Source organism: Stegodyphus dumicola, chromosome 11 (assembly GCF_044657685.1).
Source record: "Stegodyphus dumicola isolate Sdum_Otavi_A_Nest chromosome 11, ASM4465768v1".
Taxonomy (NCBI): Eukaryota; Metazoa; Arthropoda; class Arachnida; order Araneae; family Eresidae; genus Stegodyphus; species Stegodyphus dumicola.
In genome coordinates, this window is record NC_140778.1 from 91,280,924 (window position 1) to 91,300,665 (window position 19,742).

General features: G+C 34.2%; 1 protein-coding gene across 1 annotated transcript in view; it reads left to right on the forward strand.

Moving 5' to 3' along the window:
- Positions 1-19,742, forward strand: part of LOC118205674 (cubilin-like) — a 70,833-nt gene that overhangs the window by 34,879 nt on the left and 16,212 nt on the right. Inside the window, exons 8-11 of the mRNA XM_085826321.1 lie at positions 1,356-1,570; positions 5,308-5,452; positions 10,386-10,564; positions 16,235-16,394. Coding sequence (XP_085682447.1) covers positions 1,356-1,570; positions 5,308-5,452; positions 10,386-10,564; positions 16,235-16,394 — 699 coding nt within the window. The remainder of the gene's footprint in view (positions 1-1,355; positions 1,571-5,307; positions 5,453-10,385; positions 10,565-16,234; positions 16,395-19,742) is intronic.

Consider the following 19,742-nt stretch of genomic DNA (forward strand, 5'->3'; position numbering starts at 1 on the left):
CACGAAAACGCCCATCCAGCCAGCCCGTTCGCGGGATTCGAACCTCGGATCGAACTACCAATGTTCAGCGACTTTACCGCTCGGCCGCTGGTGGGCGATTTAACAATCGAAAACCTTCCTTTAAATACAATCGGCTACTTACATTGAATAAGCGAAAACTAAAATTTGCATTCTGGCAGGAAAGCGGTTTGACGTCATGAATATCCCTGACACAGGTAAGATAGCATAAGTGATGCATGAATCTTTTCGTTACATCACTATCACAATTCATGAAAACGCAGATATAAAACTTAATTTGCATACATTTAGAAGTATCAGTAGACTTCCGAACCGGAGAGACGACAAAAAACCGGCTGTGATGGTATCCGGCATGCGTTACCCGGCAGACAATAAAAAATCTCCCCAATTTAGCTCACTGGCGGAGCTTCCAAATCTCTCTCCCAGTGACCCAACGTCGAACACACTGCTGTTCTGACGCCTAACAGGTATAGTGGTTACCGTTGCTGACTGCCGTGCCAAAGGGCCAGGGTGTTCAAATCCCGGATAAGGCATGGGGGCATTGTAAAGATGCCGCTAGCCGAAAGTCCTCTCGTAAATTTGGCGGTAGGGTTAGAAGAGTGGTAAGATCCTCGGACCCGTACCTCCGGGGTGCTTTCAATCGAAGTAGGAGGCGAAAGTGAGCTAAATCGCAATGTCACCTGTAAAGTGCTCAAAGCTGTTGCCAACGTCAGACGTAGTCTTACGCTCCTTGCAACGAGGAATTTCTTGAACTTAGGCTGATTATAGGTCAGGCAAGTAAGCATCAGTCAACAACAACAACACTGCTGTTCTACTCGCATGACGCAGTTCCTCGGATCAAACTCCTTGGCATCTAGATTTATAGAATACTCTCTAGAGTTTATGTACAGACAAACCCCTTCCGCCTCCAGATTTTGCTTTCCTCGGACACAGAGGAAACAAAAGTTTTTTTTTTTTTTTTTTCCGTTTTTTGCAGTTCTCGCAAGATAAAAGAGTCAGGAGTTCGTTACAACGGAAATCAAAAATGATAGTAAGTGTATTGAACATAAAATAACTGGTTAGATAATAATAAATAAATCCTTGAAATAATTAATACTATCTATAGTTGGCAAAAAGATTAGTTGAAATACCCTACCTCCGAAAACTGAAATCAGCCCACGAGTAGAGTGAGTATTCGTCAAAACTGGAACTGGTTTTGTTGTATATGCTTAATTATCATTCTACATATGCGATGGTATGAAAGATAATTATCATGCATTCAAACTACTAATAAATGTGTATAGACTAATAAAGGTGTATAAAGCTGGTTCATTAAAAGAATATTTTTATTGTTTCAGCACCATGTGGGCCTTCCTCTCTGAATTCTCTATCAACAGCACAAAGTTTCACATCTCCAAACTACCCGAATCCCTTCCCGGACAACTTAAGATGTAGTTGGATCATCACCAGTAATGCATCAAATACGCAGGCCTCAAAGTCGGTGCAGGTTTCTATCAACGATCTAGACATTCCTTGCGGGGGCGATTATGTCGAAATCTTAAAAAATAATCGGGTAAAATATTTTGTATTAGCTTTGCATGAAGAACTAGTTTGAATATTTCTATAAAAATGAAACTATATTTCTGTTATCTTCTCTTTTTTTATCTGTGAGTTGGTACTGCAGTTAGGGATAAAGGCTGCAATCCTTCTATTTATTTCTCGCAAAGGAATAAAAAGGCAATTGCGGCAATTTACAGTTGACAAGCAAAGTGTGAAAATTGCAGAGTTATCAACTTCAAGTTTTAAAATTATACAAAAATCAATATCATATTCGTTGTTAGCCCAAAAGGGACGTTAGTCCCGAATGGGGTATTAGTCTCCAAAGTGGTGCCACCAAATATTATCGTCTTATATTATATTTGAAGAAATTAATTTATGAAGAATCTGTATTAATGTATGTATGTTTCTCGTAATGTGAGAAAACGATGGTTCCTAGAGCCATCAAATTTTGAATAACGTAGGCCTCAACTCGAACATTCTCACCCGGAAGTCCGAACTTTGAATTTCGAATTTGTTTTGTTGCCTTTTTCATATTTTTTAAACTTTAACGAATTTTTGACTAAGAATCTCAACTCTTTGTAAGCGAGCAGTGGCAACACACTGTACGGAATAAAACATTTTTATCTCCAACGCCCGAAAATGTCTATCGGAAGTTCTAAAGGTATTTTTTTTTATTTTTATTTATTAACCTTTTTTTTTCATTATTTTGTTATTGATTTTTTTTTGTTGTTGTTGTTGTTGTTTATGTGGTGTAAGTGCCAAGAACGTGATATGTGCTAGGTACGGTAAACACACAAAACTTTAATAGTAAAAAGGAAAAAAAAATGTTTTGTAAAGCCATTTTAGTAAAAAAACTGAATATTCCTATGATGAACTGAGAAAAGACTGAAAAAATAAAAGGAATGCCAACACTTAACCCTGCATCGGGAATTCCAAATGTATACAGCTATGCTGCTTTTAAAATTGTTTGTAATTTCGCTGTTGAATTGTATATGGCGTATAAAATGATTTTTAATAATAAAGCTAAAAAGACAAAAAAGTGGGTTAGCTGTGGGTGTGACATCAAACTGGCAGACTGCATGCTCAAAGACAGCGTGAAAAACCTTAACAAACCCTTATGGGCGACCGTTAAAATCTGAAACGTTTCCGATTATTTGTTTACTTTCAAAATACATCCTTATGCATATCAAGAGAATTTGAAATTTGACTTGAGCTTACCTTCAAGTAATAAATTCATTAGATATGCAGAACCGGATCGTGTTCTTTTCAAATGCATAACGCTCGCAAATTGGTAACAACCTAAGATGTAATTTTGACTTTTATTGAAAAATGCATAGTTGACAGCTTCTTTTTCATCATCTAAACAAGCTAAAACTGAAGTTTGTATTACAATTAGCTATCTCTGCATTTCGTAGTGTGATTTATACTGAAGTTATTCTGAATGCTCCATATATAGTTCTAAAAAGGTTGATATTAGACACAGGAAATTGAGTCCTCGCGTTACCTGAAATCTTATTTCAAAATACTACTATGATCAAACATTATCAGAAAAGATTCGATTAAAACATGCAGGTGCAAGAAAGTGCTTGCAGAATTTTTCAGAAGCTGTTATGACTTTCATCGACGTAGAGTGCAATCTGTATTTCATTTCCTTTTATTTACAAATAAATTCATTTTCAATAAACAAAGAATTTGTGCTTTGGTGATTTAATTTTTTTTCGTGAGGGAACTTCGGCCATAAAAAATGTTTAAAATATCGCTGAAAGTTTTTAAAAGGAATATTTTATCGAAATGGTTACAGTCTAAACATCGCGGACGAAAACGTCTCTGAGAAAACAACGCAAGGCGAAAACGTCGTAGTGCAAAACATCGTGGGAGAAAATAAAGCAAAGACAGAAAGAACATCACAGTTCTAAAACATTGTGGTACAAAATATCGTCGTCGAAAATAAAGCAGTTCAAAAACTCCGCAATTTAAAAACATCGTGGTAAAAAATAAAGTACCTACAAATCATCGCATGCAACATCGCAGACGTGCATTTTTCAGGCTTTAATAAATGTAAATGGATATTCGCATAATGATTTGTGAGCGCAAGATGGAAAGAATTTTTACTTTCATATGTTTTATTAACTAATAAATTTATGTTTTTATGAAAAATTACTAGTGAAATTTTATAAAAGAATAATTTACAAATGAATTCTGTCAGTTTAAAATTCTATTAAGTGCTATAAGTTGCATTAATTTTCTATGCTTATGTCCGCATTTTACATTTTTAGTAAATATTTATTAGTTAGTAAAAAATATGAAAGTAAAAATTGTCTTTCTTTCCATGTTGCGCTTACAAATCATTATGCGAATATATCCATTTACAATTATTAAAGCCTGAAAAACATGTATCTGCAATGTTATCCTCATGCGATGATTTGTATATACGTTATTTTTTACCACGATATTTTAGACGGCGATGTTTTTAAACTGCGAGGTTTTTGAACAGCTTTATTTTCGACGACGATATTTTGTACCACGATGTGATGTTTTCTCTTTGCTTTATTTTCCTCCACGACGTTTTCGCCTTGCGTTGTTTTCTTCGCGACGTTTTCGCCCACGTTGTTTTTGGCGCGATGTTTTCGGCGGATACCATCAAAATAATGCAACAAGAGCTTTCCGGGAGTGAGCGGGTGAGTCGAAGTTGAATCAATTTTGGTACGCCAATGCTACCAAGCTTTGGCAGCTTCGGTAGCTGCGTTTCAATTAATCAGTTGCGTGTCTAATAATTCATATTTGGTGCTTAGCGATAGTTCAGTAATATGGGATATTACTGAAGATAGATCCTGGTGTGTGTATTTAATTATGGCAAAGCACACTAGGGCTATCTGCCTAAGAGGAGGGATGCCTTTCGTGGAGGACTTTCTAAGGGAAACTGGCTCGTATACACGTTACACATGGGAAAACCACGAAAACGCCCATGCAGCCAGCCCGTTCGCGGGATTCGAACCTCGGACCGAACTACCAGTGTTCAGCGTCTTTACCGCTCGGCCGCTGGTGGGCTAAGATAGATCCTATCAAGCAATCCGGAAAGAATATTTGAGCTTATGACGCATCACTTCTCTCATTGTTTCAAAATTATTGAATTTTTTCCAGAAACAAATTTTTTTTTGTCCAAGTAGTTCAATTCATGCTGTGATGCATTTTCTGTAATACTTGCCTTCAGAAGGTAATAAGGTCCCGCTGTGTGTTTTGTGCAAGTAGCTCAAGAATCCCTACCAAGGCTAGTCCTTCTTAAAACTCTTTATTAATCATAAATACCAGTTTACGCTTTTCATGTATAATTGGCACGACAATCAACTGGATAGTACTCAAAAGATAAAGTAAAACTGGTTACATCAAAAATCGGTCAAAATTTGAAGAAATATTGGTAATTTTCTTCTGTTATCATGGTATCGTGCATTGTGAATGTCGCCAAGCTTAAAGAATTGTTAACAAAGAGCATCAATCGCGAATTTCGCGACATTTTCAAGAAGCAATTAGTAGATATTTTTACTCTAATAATGGCTCTAGAATAATAATAACTCTAGATAATATCTCTAGAATTATTTTAAAATATTTGAACAGTTGAATAGTGATAGGAGAACGTTATTTTTAATACCTCAGAAATGAAGTCTAATGAATTTCTGGCTTTCTTGTTTCCAGTCTGAATATTTTTACTTCAGAAGACTGAATTTTATTAATTTACTTATTAATTTTTTTCAGAATCAAAGCATGTCTAGCATCCGGCTGTGTGGTTCTGAATATCTCCGTCATGATATTACTATGCGTAGTGGATCTGTTGTCATTTTTCACAGTGATGCAGCAAGTAACGGAGCTCGTGGCTTTTCATTCTCGTATAAAAATGCAGGTAAGTGAAAATGTTATACCCTGCTGCAATACCTTTTACTCTCACCTTTTTCTTCAGAACTGAACATTTTTTGACATTTTCCCATTTCTTACAATATTTGCTTAGAATAATATTTCAATGAATCTATCTTATTATCCCAAAAGTGATGTTATTCCCGAACGGAATATTACTCTCGAAATGGAATTTTGCGTTTAACTTTTTAAACTTTAGACACCAAATATTAGAGTCCTGCATGATACTTAAAGAAACAAAAAGAAATGAAGAATCTGCATAAATGGATGTATGTTTCTCGCATCGTGAAAACTCCACGGTAAATAGAGCCATAAAATTTTGAATAACGTAGTCCTACACCCGAAAATTCGGACCTGAAAGCTCGAAATTTTGAATTTCGAATTTATTTTATTATCTATTTCATATTTTGTAAAACTTTCACGAATTTTTGTTTAACAAACTCAGCAATTTCAAAGCGCAGCAACAGTACTGCAAGCTCAACGACAGCGTGAAAAACTTAACAAATGTTTTGGGGGCAATCGTTCAAATCTGAAACCTTTCAAATTTTTTCCCTTTATTTATATTTTTCCTTTACGCTTTGACTTTGTGAGTTTGTTTTTGTAAATAAAAAGATTATTTTTTGTAAAATGCGTTGAAGTATTGACTTCTGTTAGTACTGCGTATGACCAGCTTTTTCTCATGAAGTCAAAATATATTTATCTTTTTTAATTGGTGATCAAGCCAGGAAGTTACTGTTTCGGCTTATTATGGTAATGTAAGTGTTGCTAACTTTGGATTAAATAAATGCTGGTACCTTTGGATACCTTTAAAATAAATATAATCTGCGAAATAATTCAAGGTAAGATTTAATATTCTCCTTTTATTAAGAAATGAATCTTATATTGCAGATTACTTCCGTTTTGACTGAACTGGTGGCTGAACAACTCTTATATTGCAAATGACTTCTAATTCCTATTCTTTATATAATTAAAATCAGAAGAGAAATTTAGTTAAATGAAAATATAAGGTTAATTTTAAAGAATTGTTAAAAAGTGATACCGAAATGGAAACAGCAAAGGCGAAAAAACTACTTTTAAATCTCTTATAACAAGATTAATTTCTAAAATCGAAACTAAAATTTTAGAAAATGAAACTGGAGAGGAAGAGTTGGAAGAACTTTAAGAACAGATAAATCTGAAATTTAAACAGTTAAAAGAAATTTGAAGTCAAGTTTGAAATTCAAATTCAAATTACGGATGTTAAAGAAATCGAAACCGAAGTGATTAAATGTGATGAGTATCATGAAAATTCATTAATTGCTCATGGAAGTTGAAAGCTGCTATCGCTAAATGTAAACCAGGTATACAAAGAACACAACAACAACCTATTAGCTCGTTAAAATTAGAAAAATAATTCGTTAAATTACCGTCATTAACAGTAGAAAATTCTATGGTGATCCTGCCGATTCACACAGATTCTGGGATCAGTTTGAATCCCTGATACACAGAAATAAAGATTTATCTAACGGAGACAAATTTAATTACTTACATTCATATTTAACTGGAGTAGCCGCAAATGCAATTAAAGTAATTACACTGACAAATAAAAATTACGAAGCAGCAATAGATAGGAACCTTAAAGTTTGGGAAAAACACTTTGGTCATTAATTCTCACTTGAATAAACTGTTGAATCTAACATCGTGAGGAAATAAACAGACGTTTTCCTGCTTAGAGAAATATTAGATACTTGACAAACAGAAGTTCATAGTGTGGAAGCCTTAGGGATAAATTCAGGAACTTATGGTTCTCTATTATGTCTCATATTGATTAAAATAATACCGCAAGGTATTGTTTTACAGATCACTAAAACGTTTGGAAAAGAAAAAGATTGGAAGGTGTCGAAAACAATTAATATTCTAAAAAACAAAGAAACCAAATAAAATATCCTTATTTTTCACACGCAACAAATATCCAACTGAACACGAAACAAAATTTCAAACATCATTAGGAAACACTGGTGACCCGAATGCAAAGCTTCAAAACCAAAACACTTTAGTGAAAAGAATTCCTAAAAGTACATCGTCAGCAATAGCATTCAATATGACGCAGTCTATATGCATTTTCTGTTCTGCACTACATGATTCATTTAAATGTAAAATGTTGCCACAAAATAAATTAGAAATTTTAAAGAATACTAAACGTTGTTTCAAATATTTCAAAATATATCACATTAGTAAAAACTATAATTCTAATAAACTTCCTTGTTTCAAGTGCGAAAGTGAAAGTCATCATAGCTCCATTTGTCTGGGTAATAAACGAAATAATAATACTGCAACAAATTAACACTGCAACAAACATTTAAATGTAAAATGTCACCACAAAATAAATTAGAAATTTTAAAGAATACTAAACGTTGTTTCAAATATTTCAAAATATATCACATTAGTAAAACCTATCGTTCTAATAAACTTCCTTGTTTCAAGTGCGAAAGCGAAAGTCATCATAGCTCCATTTCTCTGGGTAGTAAACGAAATAATAATACTGCAACAAAGAATCAAACGATTAATACTGAGGACAAATATAAAGAATCATTGAATTTAAATTGTAATGCTAAAGATACTCAAGTGTTAAACAATTCTAATTGTGAAACTGTCAGTTCAGTTTCGCTGTGCAATTCAAGTATGACATGTTCCAAAAATGTTTATTTACAAACACGTGCAGTTGTTGCAAATTCGGTATTTAATGTTAAAATGGCTAAGCTTCTACTCGATAATGGAAGCCAAAGAAGATTTTGCAACGAACATTTAGCAAATATATTTAAGTTAAAACCTATTCGCTATGAATTACTCTCTGTTTATTACTTCGGAATGCAATGCGCTGCAGAGAAGAAATATCCAGTCGTAGAATTTGAAATCAAAACCAGAAATAATACGCAGTATTCAATTAAAATCGAAGCTTTCATTATCCCAAACATTACTAGAGCCATAATTTCCCCTGCAGATAAACAAGTATCAGAATTCATGGTTAGTCATAATTTACAGCTCGCAGACTCATGCTGCGGAGATAAATATTTGGTTGTCGAAATCCTAATGAGATTCGATGTATTTTAGAAATTTATCTTAGATTAAAAAAGTCTAGATTTTTGTCACGTCTAGACTAATTGTTAAGCAATAAAACATATTCTTGTAGGGCTCCAAGGGGAAAGGAAACAAGAGAAAATTTTCCCTAAAAAATTTGGAAATCAGAATCTATTATATCCTACAACTGGGAAACCAACCTATTCGACATCCAAATATTATATTTCTTAGAACGGTTGAAATATTCTTTTACTTTTCTTTACGAGAATTTCCTCAGCATTGGAATCACCATGCTTCAGCATACTTTTCAGAGTTCCATTTACTCTAATGGTAGTAATCCTAACCCATCTCCCACTCTGGTAAAGAATGGAGTAAGAAAGGCAATTTAACGTATACTTAATTGCCTTTCTTTATCAGAGTGGGAAGGAAGAGGGGTGAAACGGCTGCTGTCGTTTCTTTACCAGAAGAAGCGACAGCAGTTGTTACTGGACATTTAACCGAACACGGAATTGTCTACAGCCATGTTGTCATCGCTTTGATGATTGACGGGTTTAATTTCGAGAAATGAATATATAGCAGTACTGTTTCAGTGAGAAATTACACATATTTTTATTAATTTTTACTTATGCCTGTACAAAACGGACGGCTAAAAGCATAGCCTTAAAGCAGGTATAACACGCTCTAAAATCAACTTCCGAAACCTTCGCTTAAATAACACTTCTTTCTCCCTTAATTTGAATAAACGTGAGCTAACTGATTAGCATTCTGGCAGGTAAGAGGCGGGGGGGGGGAAATGAGAATGAAAGTCAATTTAGTCAAAATAAATGAATCTTTACAGAGCCAATAGCTTTTTTGATGCTGCAGACGTGGAAATGTGCAGTGCCCTCTCTGGATTGGAAGTCTGGATCTGAATTATATTCAATGCCCTCTCCTGGATTCGAAGTCTGGACCTCCGGTGTACGCGTCGAGCGTGCTTTCAGTTGTACCACAAAGGCATGCAGAAAAGAAGAAGGAAATACAAAATTTATCATCTTTCATAACCTTAAAGATATAGCAAGGTACAACTAAGCCTCAATACTGGATATTTGTTAAAAATGATTTGTCTCAGACCGGGAAAAGTTATAGAACTGAAATGGGATTACTTGCTGCAATTAGGGTTGGTATTCAGTGTATAATATTCTCAACGTAAAACATCTAGATGTAAATTACTTGGTAATCAAATAATAATTAAAGTCTGACATATCGTATATTGTTTAATAGCTACTTAGAATAAATTAAAATTGTAACAGTCACATCCAATCAGAATTATACCCAAATCTTAAGTTCAGAAAGAATTCTATCAAATTTTATTTACTTACGAAAAATCTCCGAGAAGTTCTGAAGTGCGTAACAGCAACATCGGTGAATGCTCAGTTCTAATTTCAGTTGAAACCTGTATTTTACAGTAACAGAGGCTCCATCTTAGATGTTACTGTAATGCTGAAGCTTCAATTAAGACTACATGCATGAAGTTTTCTCTTCGTGTATAAGCAGACAGAGGCAACCAAAACATGGCCATGGGCAAAATTGGTATCGCAAGCATGTAACTGTTTCATTGCAAAAACTAGTAAGCAGCCTCTTGAATGTTTGTCTTGATGCCAAAGACAGGCGCAATCTCGCATTCCTTGCCAAGATGAATTTCGTGAGTTTGTTCTGATGTTACTGTCAGACAACTGAGATAAGTCACAACAACATATATTTGCCTTAATTACATATAAATATAATACAATAATCGATTACAAAAAATATAAGCTTTTTTGTTTTGAATAATTATATGTACGAAATTACATATCAATAATTATAAAATATTCCATTTGCATTTTTAGATTGCAACAGAACTTTTGTAAACGATAATGGTATTTTGTCCAATCCGGATTATCCCTCGTTGTTTGTGGACAAGATCTGCGTAATGACCATCAATGCTATTGCAGGGAAAACCATTTCGCTCTATTTTAAAACTCTTTCTATATCTGCATCGGAAAACTGCTCCAGAAATAATGTGAAGGTAAGAAATACATTTGCATGTGAATAATACAGAGGCTGTTCGCGAAATTTTAGGTGATTTTCCTTGTATTTACAGAAATATTTTACCTAAACTATTTGTCTTTTAAATGTTCTATTTGATAACCTTTATTCTTCGCTATCTTTCTATGACGTAATTTCAAAGGCAATAAAGCTTTTTTTAGTATTAAAAGCTGTATTTTATCCCATTCCTCCTGAATAGCTTTTCAAAGTCAAAAGTGGGCTGGTACATCGACGTTTGGACAATTCACTTTTTAAAAGTCCAAAAAAGCAAAAATCTATGGGTTATACCTCAGGAGATTTAGTAGGGATATAAGTGATATATCAGGAGATTTAGTAGGGATATAAGTGATACATCAGGAGATTTAGTAGGGATATAAGTGATACATCAGGAGATTTAGTAGGGATATAAATGATACATTAGGAGATTTAGTAGGGATATAACATCAGGAGATTTAGTAGGGATATAAGTGAAGGGTATGACTGATACACGTTTCATGTTCCAGTTTCGTCCAGGAAATTAACAGTGGATTTTGTCTTGATGCAATTTTTGATTGATGGCACTGTGATTAAAGAGAAGAAATTTCGTATTTGAAAACTGGGTAAATAATATGTTCCTGATAATATGTGGAGCTGACCTAAACAGTTTTTCTCCACTCCGTTCAATTTTTATTTGTTGTTATATTAAAAACCAGCACCAATCATAAATTCCTTTGAAAACCATTCTTTAGATACTTTGAACCATTTTGTAAGATTTTTCTTCTCGTTGGTGATAATAAATGGATTTCTTTTATGGTGGCCATTTAACTATACCATAATACAGGGATTCTTAAACTTTTTTCAATCGCGACCCCTTTTTATCACTGAGATTTTTTCGTGACCCCCAGGACCCCATAAGTATTTCAAACTTTTGCGGAACCCCATAAGTATTGCAAACTTTTGCGGAACCCCATAAATATTCCAAACTTTTGCAGAACCCCATAAGTATTGCGCAAATCCGACACACGCGTGAGTGAAGCTGTAACTTTTTTCACTTGCTCTGTAATTTACTATTGCATTTTTAGGTCATTAACTTTAATTTCTAATTTTAAGACATAGTGTAAGGATCTTAAGTTTCACTAACGTTTATTTTATTTTAAAAATTTACTGCCATGCCTTATTTTCCACTTCCGGCCAGAATAAACACGCGAATATGTTTTATGCAAATTGTACTTGCTAACGCCCAAGTATTTAAGTTGTGGCTTTTCGCCAAGAGCAGAGTTAGCTAAGGAGAAAGTGAGCCACTTTGTCTGTATTACAGCGGAGTTTCCAATCAGCTGCTGTCCTCAATTGTGTAAAGCACTCGCAGTTAATTTTAATCTTTAGTTAGTTAGTAGTTTTTACATTTTTAAGTTCAGACCACAAGTGGTTGGTCTCTGTATCCCGAAGTGCGGGAACACCTGTAATATCGTGGAAAATAAAAGGTAAAGTTAACCTTTCCTGCTTGTGTCCTCCATTCCACACATATTTGAACATAGCTTGAGTAAGCTCCCTGTTCCTATTCAGGACACCTCATATTCTCGAAACAAATCAAAAGACATACAAGTCCTGATAATAGAACAATGTGAAAATTTTAAATAAGTAACAGACGAAATGACAGCGTCACGTGCAAAGCAAGGGAAATGAGAGTTTATATTATAAAAAGAATGCGTCGAAACGTTTTCGTTTTTTCCTTTGTCTGTATTGTATTGTCTTATTTCTAAATGTTTGCTAATTCTAAACCTATTATAATAAGTTAAATAAATATCAAAACTGCTAAACGTTTTGGCCATCCCCTGCTGCAGGTCTCGCGACCTCCTTGGGGATCGCAACCCACGGTTTAAGAAACCCTATCATAATTTATCTATTGTGACAATATTTTTCCATTTTCGTCGGAATAATTATTTCTCACAGAGAATTCTGCAGAGCGCTCTGCTTTCGGGGATATGTAATCGAGAAAGACGATGCACATTGAGTTTTTGCCTTTCTAGGATTCAAATCAACCTTAATCACTTTGCTTACAACTGATAGTGAGCATTTTAAAGGTTATGCAACTGTCCTTTGACTTCGCAGATTTTTTTAAGATCAAATTCTTACCTTTGCCACATTCGAAACATTCCGTTTTTTCCTTGGATATATATTTTGAACAATTTTTCTCCTTGAAGCCAAACTTTGACGCTTTTTTCCTTTCTTATTGAAAATATTATTTATCGTTTCTTTAAGTACCGAAACATCACGGGTTTTAAAGCCTTTAATAACCAGATGAGAATATGTTTCTTCGCAAAGAGCCTAAACATGCCTTTCGTCCATTGCTCCTTTAAAAGCACCATTTTGCATGAAAACAAAATTGTCAAGCACCAGACGATAATTTACACTTTCAAAAATATATTTGTAGTTAAAATGAAATTTTCCAAGGAGGCAATTTGTTTTATAGCAAAGCAAAATCGTCTAAAAATGTGCAAACTAAAAATGTGTAAAAATGTGCCAGAGTGCCTATCGGAAATACTAAAGATATGCAGCTTTGATATATTTTTAGCCTAAATGGATATTATCCCAAATGCTCTCGAACCGTGTATCCGTGTATGGATGTAAATGAAAAGAAACGCCCCTTTGGGAGTAATATAAAATTTGAAATCTTTTACGCTTCTCCTCCCATGTGTAGAGTGTACCTATTCCATTCCCGGTTTCACAGGTACTCATGCACTTTTTTCAGGAAACATTTGAAAACTGTTAAAACTAACTTATACTTTGCCGTTTTTTATTATAAGTTGGTTTATGTAATTCTTCTTTTATTATGAGTATCTTTATGTAGTACGAATTATTAAAGTCAAGACGAGTATCCAACCTATCAGTAAGAAGACATGAATTCCACTAAGTGTTTTGTAATACATTATAACAGCAAGTTAAAAAACAAATATACTAAAAACAAATAGTGAGCCGAATGCGTTAAGTATAAAAATTAAGAAATCGCAAATACATGGGCTAATCTTCCTTGTTTGGAGCTTCACAACAGAACTTTTCAAGGGAAAACTGTTTTGAAGCTCCATACCTATATACAATAGTGTTTTGAAGCTAGTTGATTAACTAGATAGCTAAAACAAGTTTCGTTCTGACTAATTCACTGAGACTTAGAAGGGTAAAACTTAATGAATTAGTCAACGAATTAGAGTCTCATTGAATTGTCCCTTTTCCCTACCTAGTTTAGCTGTCTAACACAAAAAAAAAATTAAGTGTGAAAGATTTTTTAAAAAACATGTTATAAAACCATGTCTTAAAAAGAGATCTTACATGATACTACGAAATTGGTATATAAGAGTTTTGTGAGTCCATAGATTTTCCAGCCTTTCGAGAAAACACACTTTTAGTGTGCATTATCTGGTGAGAAAAAGAAACCATTTTATACTTTCAGGATAGTGTTAAATAATTTATTTGAAAGTAATTGGCAATAAGTGGAAGTTGCAGTGCTGAAAATTACTAAATAGGTGTGTAGAGACATTATGTATTTTTTGGAAGCAGGAAAGATGAAAAATTGGCAACGCCTTCGCCGGGAATTGAATCGCAGACCTCTGGAATACGCGCCCAGCATGCAGACCACTACACCACGAAATCACGCTAAGAAGGCGGGAGAAATACCTTATATACTCTTCCTTTTAAAGGGCGACTGGGATTTTTTAGAAGACCCAATCGCCAAATATTGGATGTGGAGAGTCATCATCTACCACATTTTTATTTCGGGCGCCACATGTAGAGACATTAGGTATTTTTTGGAAACAGAAAAGATGAAAAATTAGCAACGCCTTCGCCGGGAATCGAGCCACGGATCTCTGGAATACGCGAACATTATGCAGACCACTGCACCACGAAGGCATGGTAAGAAGGCGGAAGAAATACCTTACAGTTGTAGAAAATATGATATTGTGTTGTAAAGAAATGTATTGCATGATGTTCATCTTAAATGCATTTTCTGCATTCACCTGCTGACGTTTTCCTCGTCACTTGTCAGTAATATGAGAAGCAAAAGGATTTGTAAGTGATAAACATTCTGACGGCTTCTGCCAGGATTTTTCTTACTCACAGCCTTTCTTCATGAGTGAAACATCTATGGATTCATTTTATGGGTCGTAACGAATATTGGCTAATATACGAGGACATTTCGAAAAGTAAAGATACAATGGCTCGCATTCCTTAAAGAAACATTTATTTAGAAACGTCAGTTGCATCTTATTAACTGGATTATTTATTATTTTTCGACATAATCCCCCCTGTTATCCAAACATTTGTTAAGTCGGTGCACAAGCTTTTGTATCCCACAGTCATAGAAGGTTGCCGCCTGTTGGAACCCAGCGCGCACACAGTTTCCTATACACTAACTTGACAGTGACAACTTCATAAAGACTTGTCATTGACACTTTCGGTATGATCTGATGCAATTCTTTCAATTTGAGACGTTTATTCGCACGAATTGCTTCCTCTGTTCTCTGAAGAAGGGCATCAGAGATCACAGATGGCCGACCTGTTCTTTGTTCGTCATGAACATCGGTCCTACCTTCAGAGAAATGACGACACCATTTCGTTACATTTTGTCGATTCATGATGTTCCATAAACAGAAACAATTTCTTTGTGAATATCCGCTGGTCGCTGACCTTTTGCATGAGGAAAACGTATGACGAAACGCACTTCACATTTGGGGGGGGATTCTGAATCAGCGCAGCCATTTTAAACACGACCTACTCCAACCAGAATCAACGTTGAAATGCCGAACGACCGCGAGGAGAAAGTTAACAGTTCAAGGTTAACACCTGTGTTGCCAACTCGCTCACCAAAACTTTTTTTTCCTCTGGCGTACGGTGTATCTTTACTTTTCGAAATGCCCTCGTATGTAAATAGTATCAAGTTTGCATTGTATTTATTGTAATTTAACGCCTACGTTACATACTCTTCATGCTTAGAAAAATATTTTGACGGTTCTTACATTGAAGATAGTAACATAATGAACATGAATATATATTACATTTTGTAAGAAGGAAAATTATTTACCTAAGACTTATGCAGGCTTAAACCTTTCACTGTAATTTTTGAACTTAATACAGAAAAATTATTGAGAAATAACTTCCTTCTTGACAGAAGCAAATTGTATACTAGTTTTGCATATTCATCGTTTGAGATTTTCTTGATAATTCTGTACAGAGCTCTTTCAAAAATTTAGATTTTATAATTAATAAAAAGTAGTTAAGTCACTCGCATAAAATCTTAAAAGTGAATTGTGATCTCACAAATCTCTGGGTAAAATTTCTAAATGTAAATATGTTCTAAATGTATATTTCTAAATGTAAAAATCGTGTCAGTTCTTCAAAATATGTAACTATTACTTGAATAATAATTTATTTTAAAGTAACTATTAGCATTACATTTTCATTTAATCAATTTTTTTTTTACTTGACGAAAAAAAATGAAAGCAATTGGTCTTTAAAAATGCATTAGTACCAGATTTTTTTCCTCGTTCCATTCAAGGCAAATTTAACTTTCCTTTCTAGCGAAGGTGCAGAATAGAATTTCGAAAGATAAAGGTGTTTAATTCATAATTTATCCATTTAAAATTAGTTAAAATAGTTTTATACTGTTTTTCACTTTCAGGTTTACGATGGTCCTAATACTTCAGCCCGTCTTTTGGATACTTTTTGCGGTGATGAGGTGCCCACTCCCGTATTTTCAACAGGAAGCTTCCTTCATGTAGTGTTTACAGTCCTGGATGAAAATGGGCGTTTTTACGCTACTTACACTACAACGGATAAGGGTGAGTGCTGCCACTCTGTATTAAATATTCACGTTGCGATGAATAAAAATTCATTTTCTTCATCAAATTACAAGCTGTGCAATGAAACCAACGCTTATAGTTAACTCGATTTCAAGAAAGAATTCAATTCGTAAATTCGTTCTTGAAATTGCTTTTAATCGTTGAATTCAATTCGTCATCCGAAATGAAACTGAAGCCATTTTTCAAATATGAACTAATAAAAGTGGATTTATTCTTTCCCAGGCCACAGATTATTAGCCCAAAAGAGACGTTAGTCCCGAAAAAAACAGCATTTTGCGTTGAATCACTATAAACGCCACATCGCTTTTCAAATTGTTGCAAACAAATTTTATTGCCCCATATTATATTTAACGAAATTAAATAATGAAGAATGAATGTATGCACGTTTCTTGCATTGTAATAAAATGACAGTACCTAGAGCTATCAAACTTAACATATCGTAGTCCTCCAGCCGAATATGGACACCTAGAAGCCCGAAATTTTGTATTTCGAATTTGCTTTACTATCCTTAACGAACTTAATAAGCTCAACGATTTCAAACAGACCAGTGGCAACACAGGACGGAAAAAAACCATTTTATACTGCAAATATAGCGCGCGAGACTTTCTAACGGATATTCCAAGGATATGCTGCTGTTAAATAGTTTGTGATTTTGGTGTTGAATCGAATTTTATGTGGCGTGAGGGCCAAGAACGTGATATTTAATAAAGTAAACACACAGAACGTTAATAATAAAAATAAACGTTAATAATAAACGTTAATAATAACGTTAATAATAAACGTTAATTGTAAAGCCAACTTAGTAGAAAAATGAATATTGATATGATGAACTGAGAAAAACAGAAAAATGTACGGCAGCACGTAACACGGCATCAGGAATTCTAAACGTACACTACTATGCTGCTGTTAAAATTTCTGGAATTTCGCTGTTAACCTCTATATGGTGTAAGTGCAAAGAAAATTATGTCCAATAATAAAGCTAAAAAGACAACAAAAAGGGGATTAGTAGGAGTGCAACAGCAGGCTGGTAGACTGCGAGCTCAGCAAGAGCGTAAAACACCATAACAAAATCTATTGGGTGACCTTTAAAACCTGAAACTTTTCGTTTTTTTTTTTTTTTTTTTTTTTTTTTTCTACTCTTGTTTATTTTATTTGTTTTTGTTATTTATTTTCTCTTTTGCTTATCGTTTATTTAAAATTTGTAGCAGTACTTTATGTATTTGGATCAAAAGTCAGCGGAAATCATTAAAACCAAGGTAAAATGAATAAACGTAATATTCAACAGATAAAATATATTGAAATTTAATTTAATTTGAATTTACTCTTACGAAGGAGAGTAAATAAGTAGAGGTGATGAGGAAAAGAAAAGAAAAGATTTTGCATCAGAAGTACTCTTTCGTAAAATTATCAGATAGCTGTCCTTCTGGAGCATCTTCTTTTATTTTTTTCCTTGTCTCTTAGCACCACTAGTCTCTATCCGAGACTCACCTTTCCTTTCTCTCAAAATCTGGCTAATGGGACTTGTTTTTGTTTATGTTTTAAAATAAGACATGATATTACAACTGAAAATGATTTGGTGTAGCTTGTTGTTGCTTTATCAGGGTCTTATCAGTACATGAAACTTATCAGGTTATAAACATTGTGCACAAGTTTCACGGATAGAAGAATTAAGCTCATCTGCTCTTTATTTTCATTTCTCCGAAGTTATATCGTCTGATGTCGCCATTTGTAGCTGTTCCTTAAGTACCTTTAGCTCCTTCCTGATGAATTCTTTTCAAGTTCCACCAGTAACTCCTCCACGTGTTCATTGTTATACCTAGAAATACAATATTGTAGGGGATAAAAAAAAAATCTTCAGTATTATCAAATCCATCAAAATTCTCGAAATTTCTGCATACTACAACAATCGAGATATAGCATTTTCCAGGTCGTATTCAGGGTCCTTCACATCACTTGCTGTCAATCATTGTTAATGATAGTTAAACGGTAAAAGTTTACAATTAGGTGCCCCTTGTTTGTTGACGATTCTTTTTTGACGCCAAGATCGGCGCCGGAAGACACAATTTCAAGATGGCCGCTACACAAAACCAAAATAAGAAGTCAAAGAATTGCACAAACTCTGTGTCCATGTACACATCGATCTGTTTTCACTTAAAAAAAATCATAGAATTGCACAAACTAGGCATTGCGCACTGCTTTAAATTTTTCCATGTACACATCAATCTATTTTTATTTAAAAAAAACAGGAGGCTAAAGCAAAGGTAAACTATCATGGTAACCAGAAATGAGATTTCCTCGCCAAAATTTTACAAAAAAATTGTCACTAATCGAAGGGGCACGCAATTCTACACTAGAGCCAGTTAAACGAGAGAAAATATTAGAGTGATGCTTCTAGAAGTTTTCTGACTCTTAGGTGAAGATTCTCGAATATTAACTGTGTGTCATGGATTATCTCAAAACACATTTGATATTCATTTAACTGTATTCTTGAATGTTTGTACCACTTCGGTCTTCGAGATCGTTCATTACCCGAAACGCCTTTTGTTTAAATAATTCATTCTAATTATGAACCGATCTAATTATGATCTAATGAACCGATCTAATCGTGAATCAAAGCTTTCGTGATCCAAGGTTCCAAGGCATTTAGCTACACTATTTCACTGAGGGTAAGGCTGAGTGGTACCTTTGAAATATCATGCGTAATATCACGACAGTTTTGCCTCTTCCGGCAAAACGAGTTACCCCATAGTCAACCATATCGTTTTACATCGTGTTCATCTCTCTCTGTAATATCCGTGAGGGAAGACATCGAAGTGAATATGATTCAGTGTTTAAAATACAGAGGATGGGTATACGATTGCTGGAGTTGACAATAAAGTTAAAAGATTTCCTTGTGATCATTGTTATAACTAATTTTACAAATACATTAACTGAGAAAAAGAATGTTTTCTTATAATTGTCCAATTTCAAACCTAGTACACTTCAGCTAGAGTTGGTAGGACTTCGAATACTGGCTGCCTAAGTCGTATTCATAAATTTTATTAATTTTATCCTCTGTGGAATTGTTTTGTAATAAATATCAGTAATGACAAGACAAGATATTATCACCATACATAATTTTTATCATTTTCATAGATTCTACGATTTGTACCTATTTTGCTTAGGGATGACAACTTACGCAACGTTACCCTACACGCGTAAAATGTGCCAAGGAGTTATTGAAACACACCACGTTGGTTGTATTCAATTTTCAGTATATTATGTTTGAATTTAATTTCTATGATAATTGCTGATACTTTCATCTTAAAATACGTATAATTTATAAAT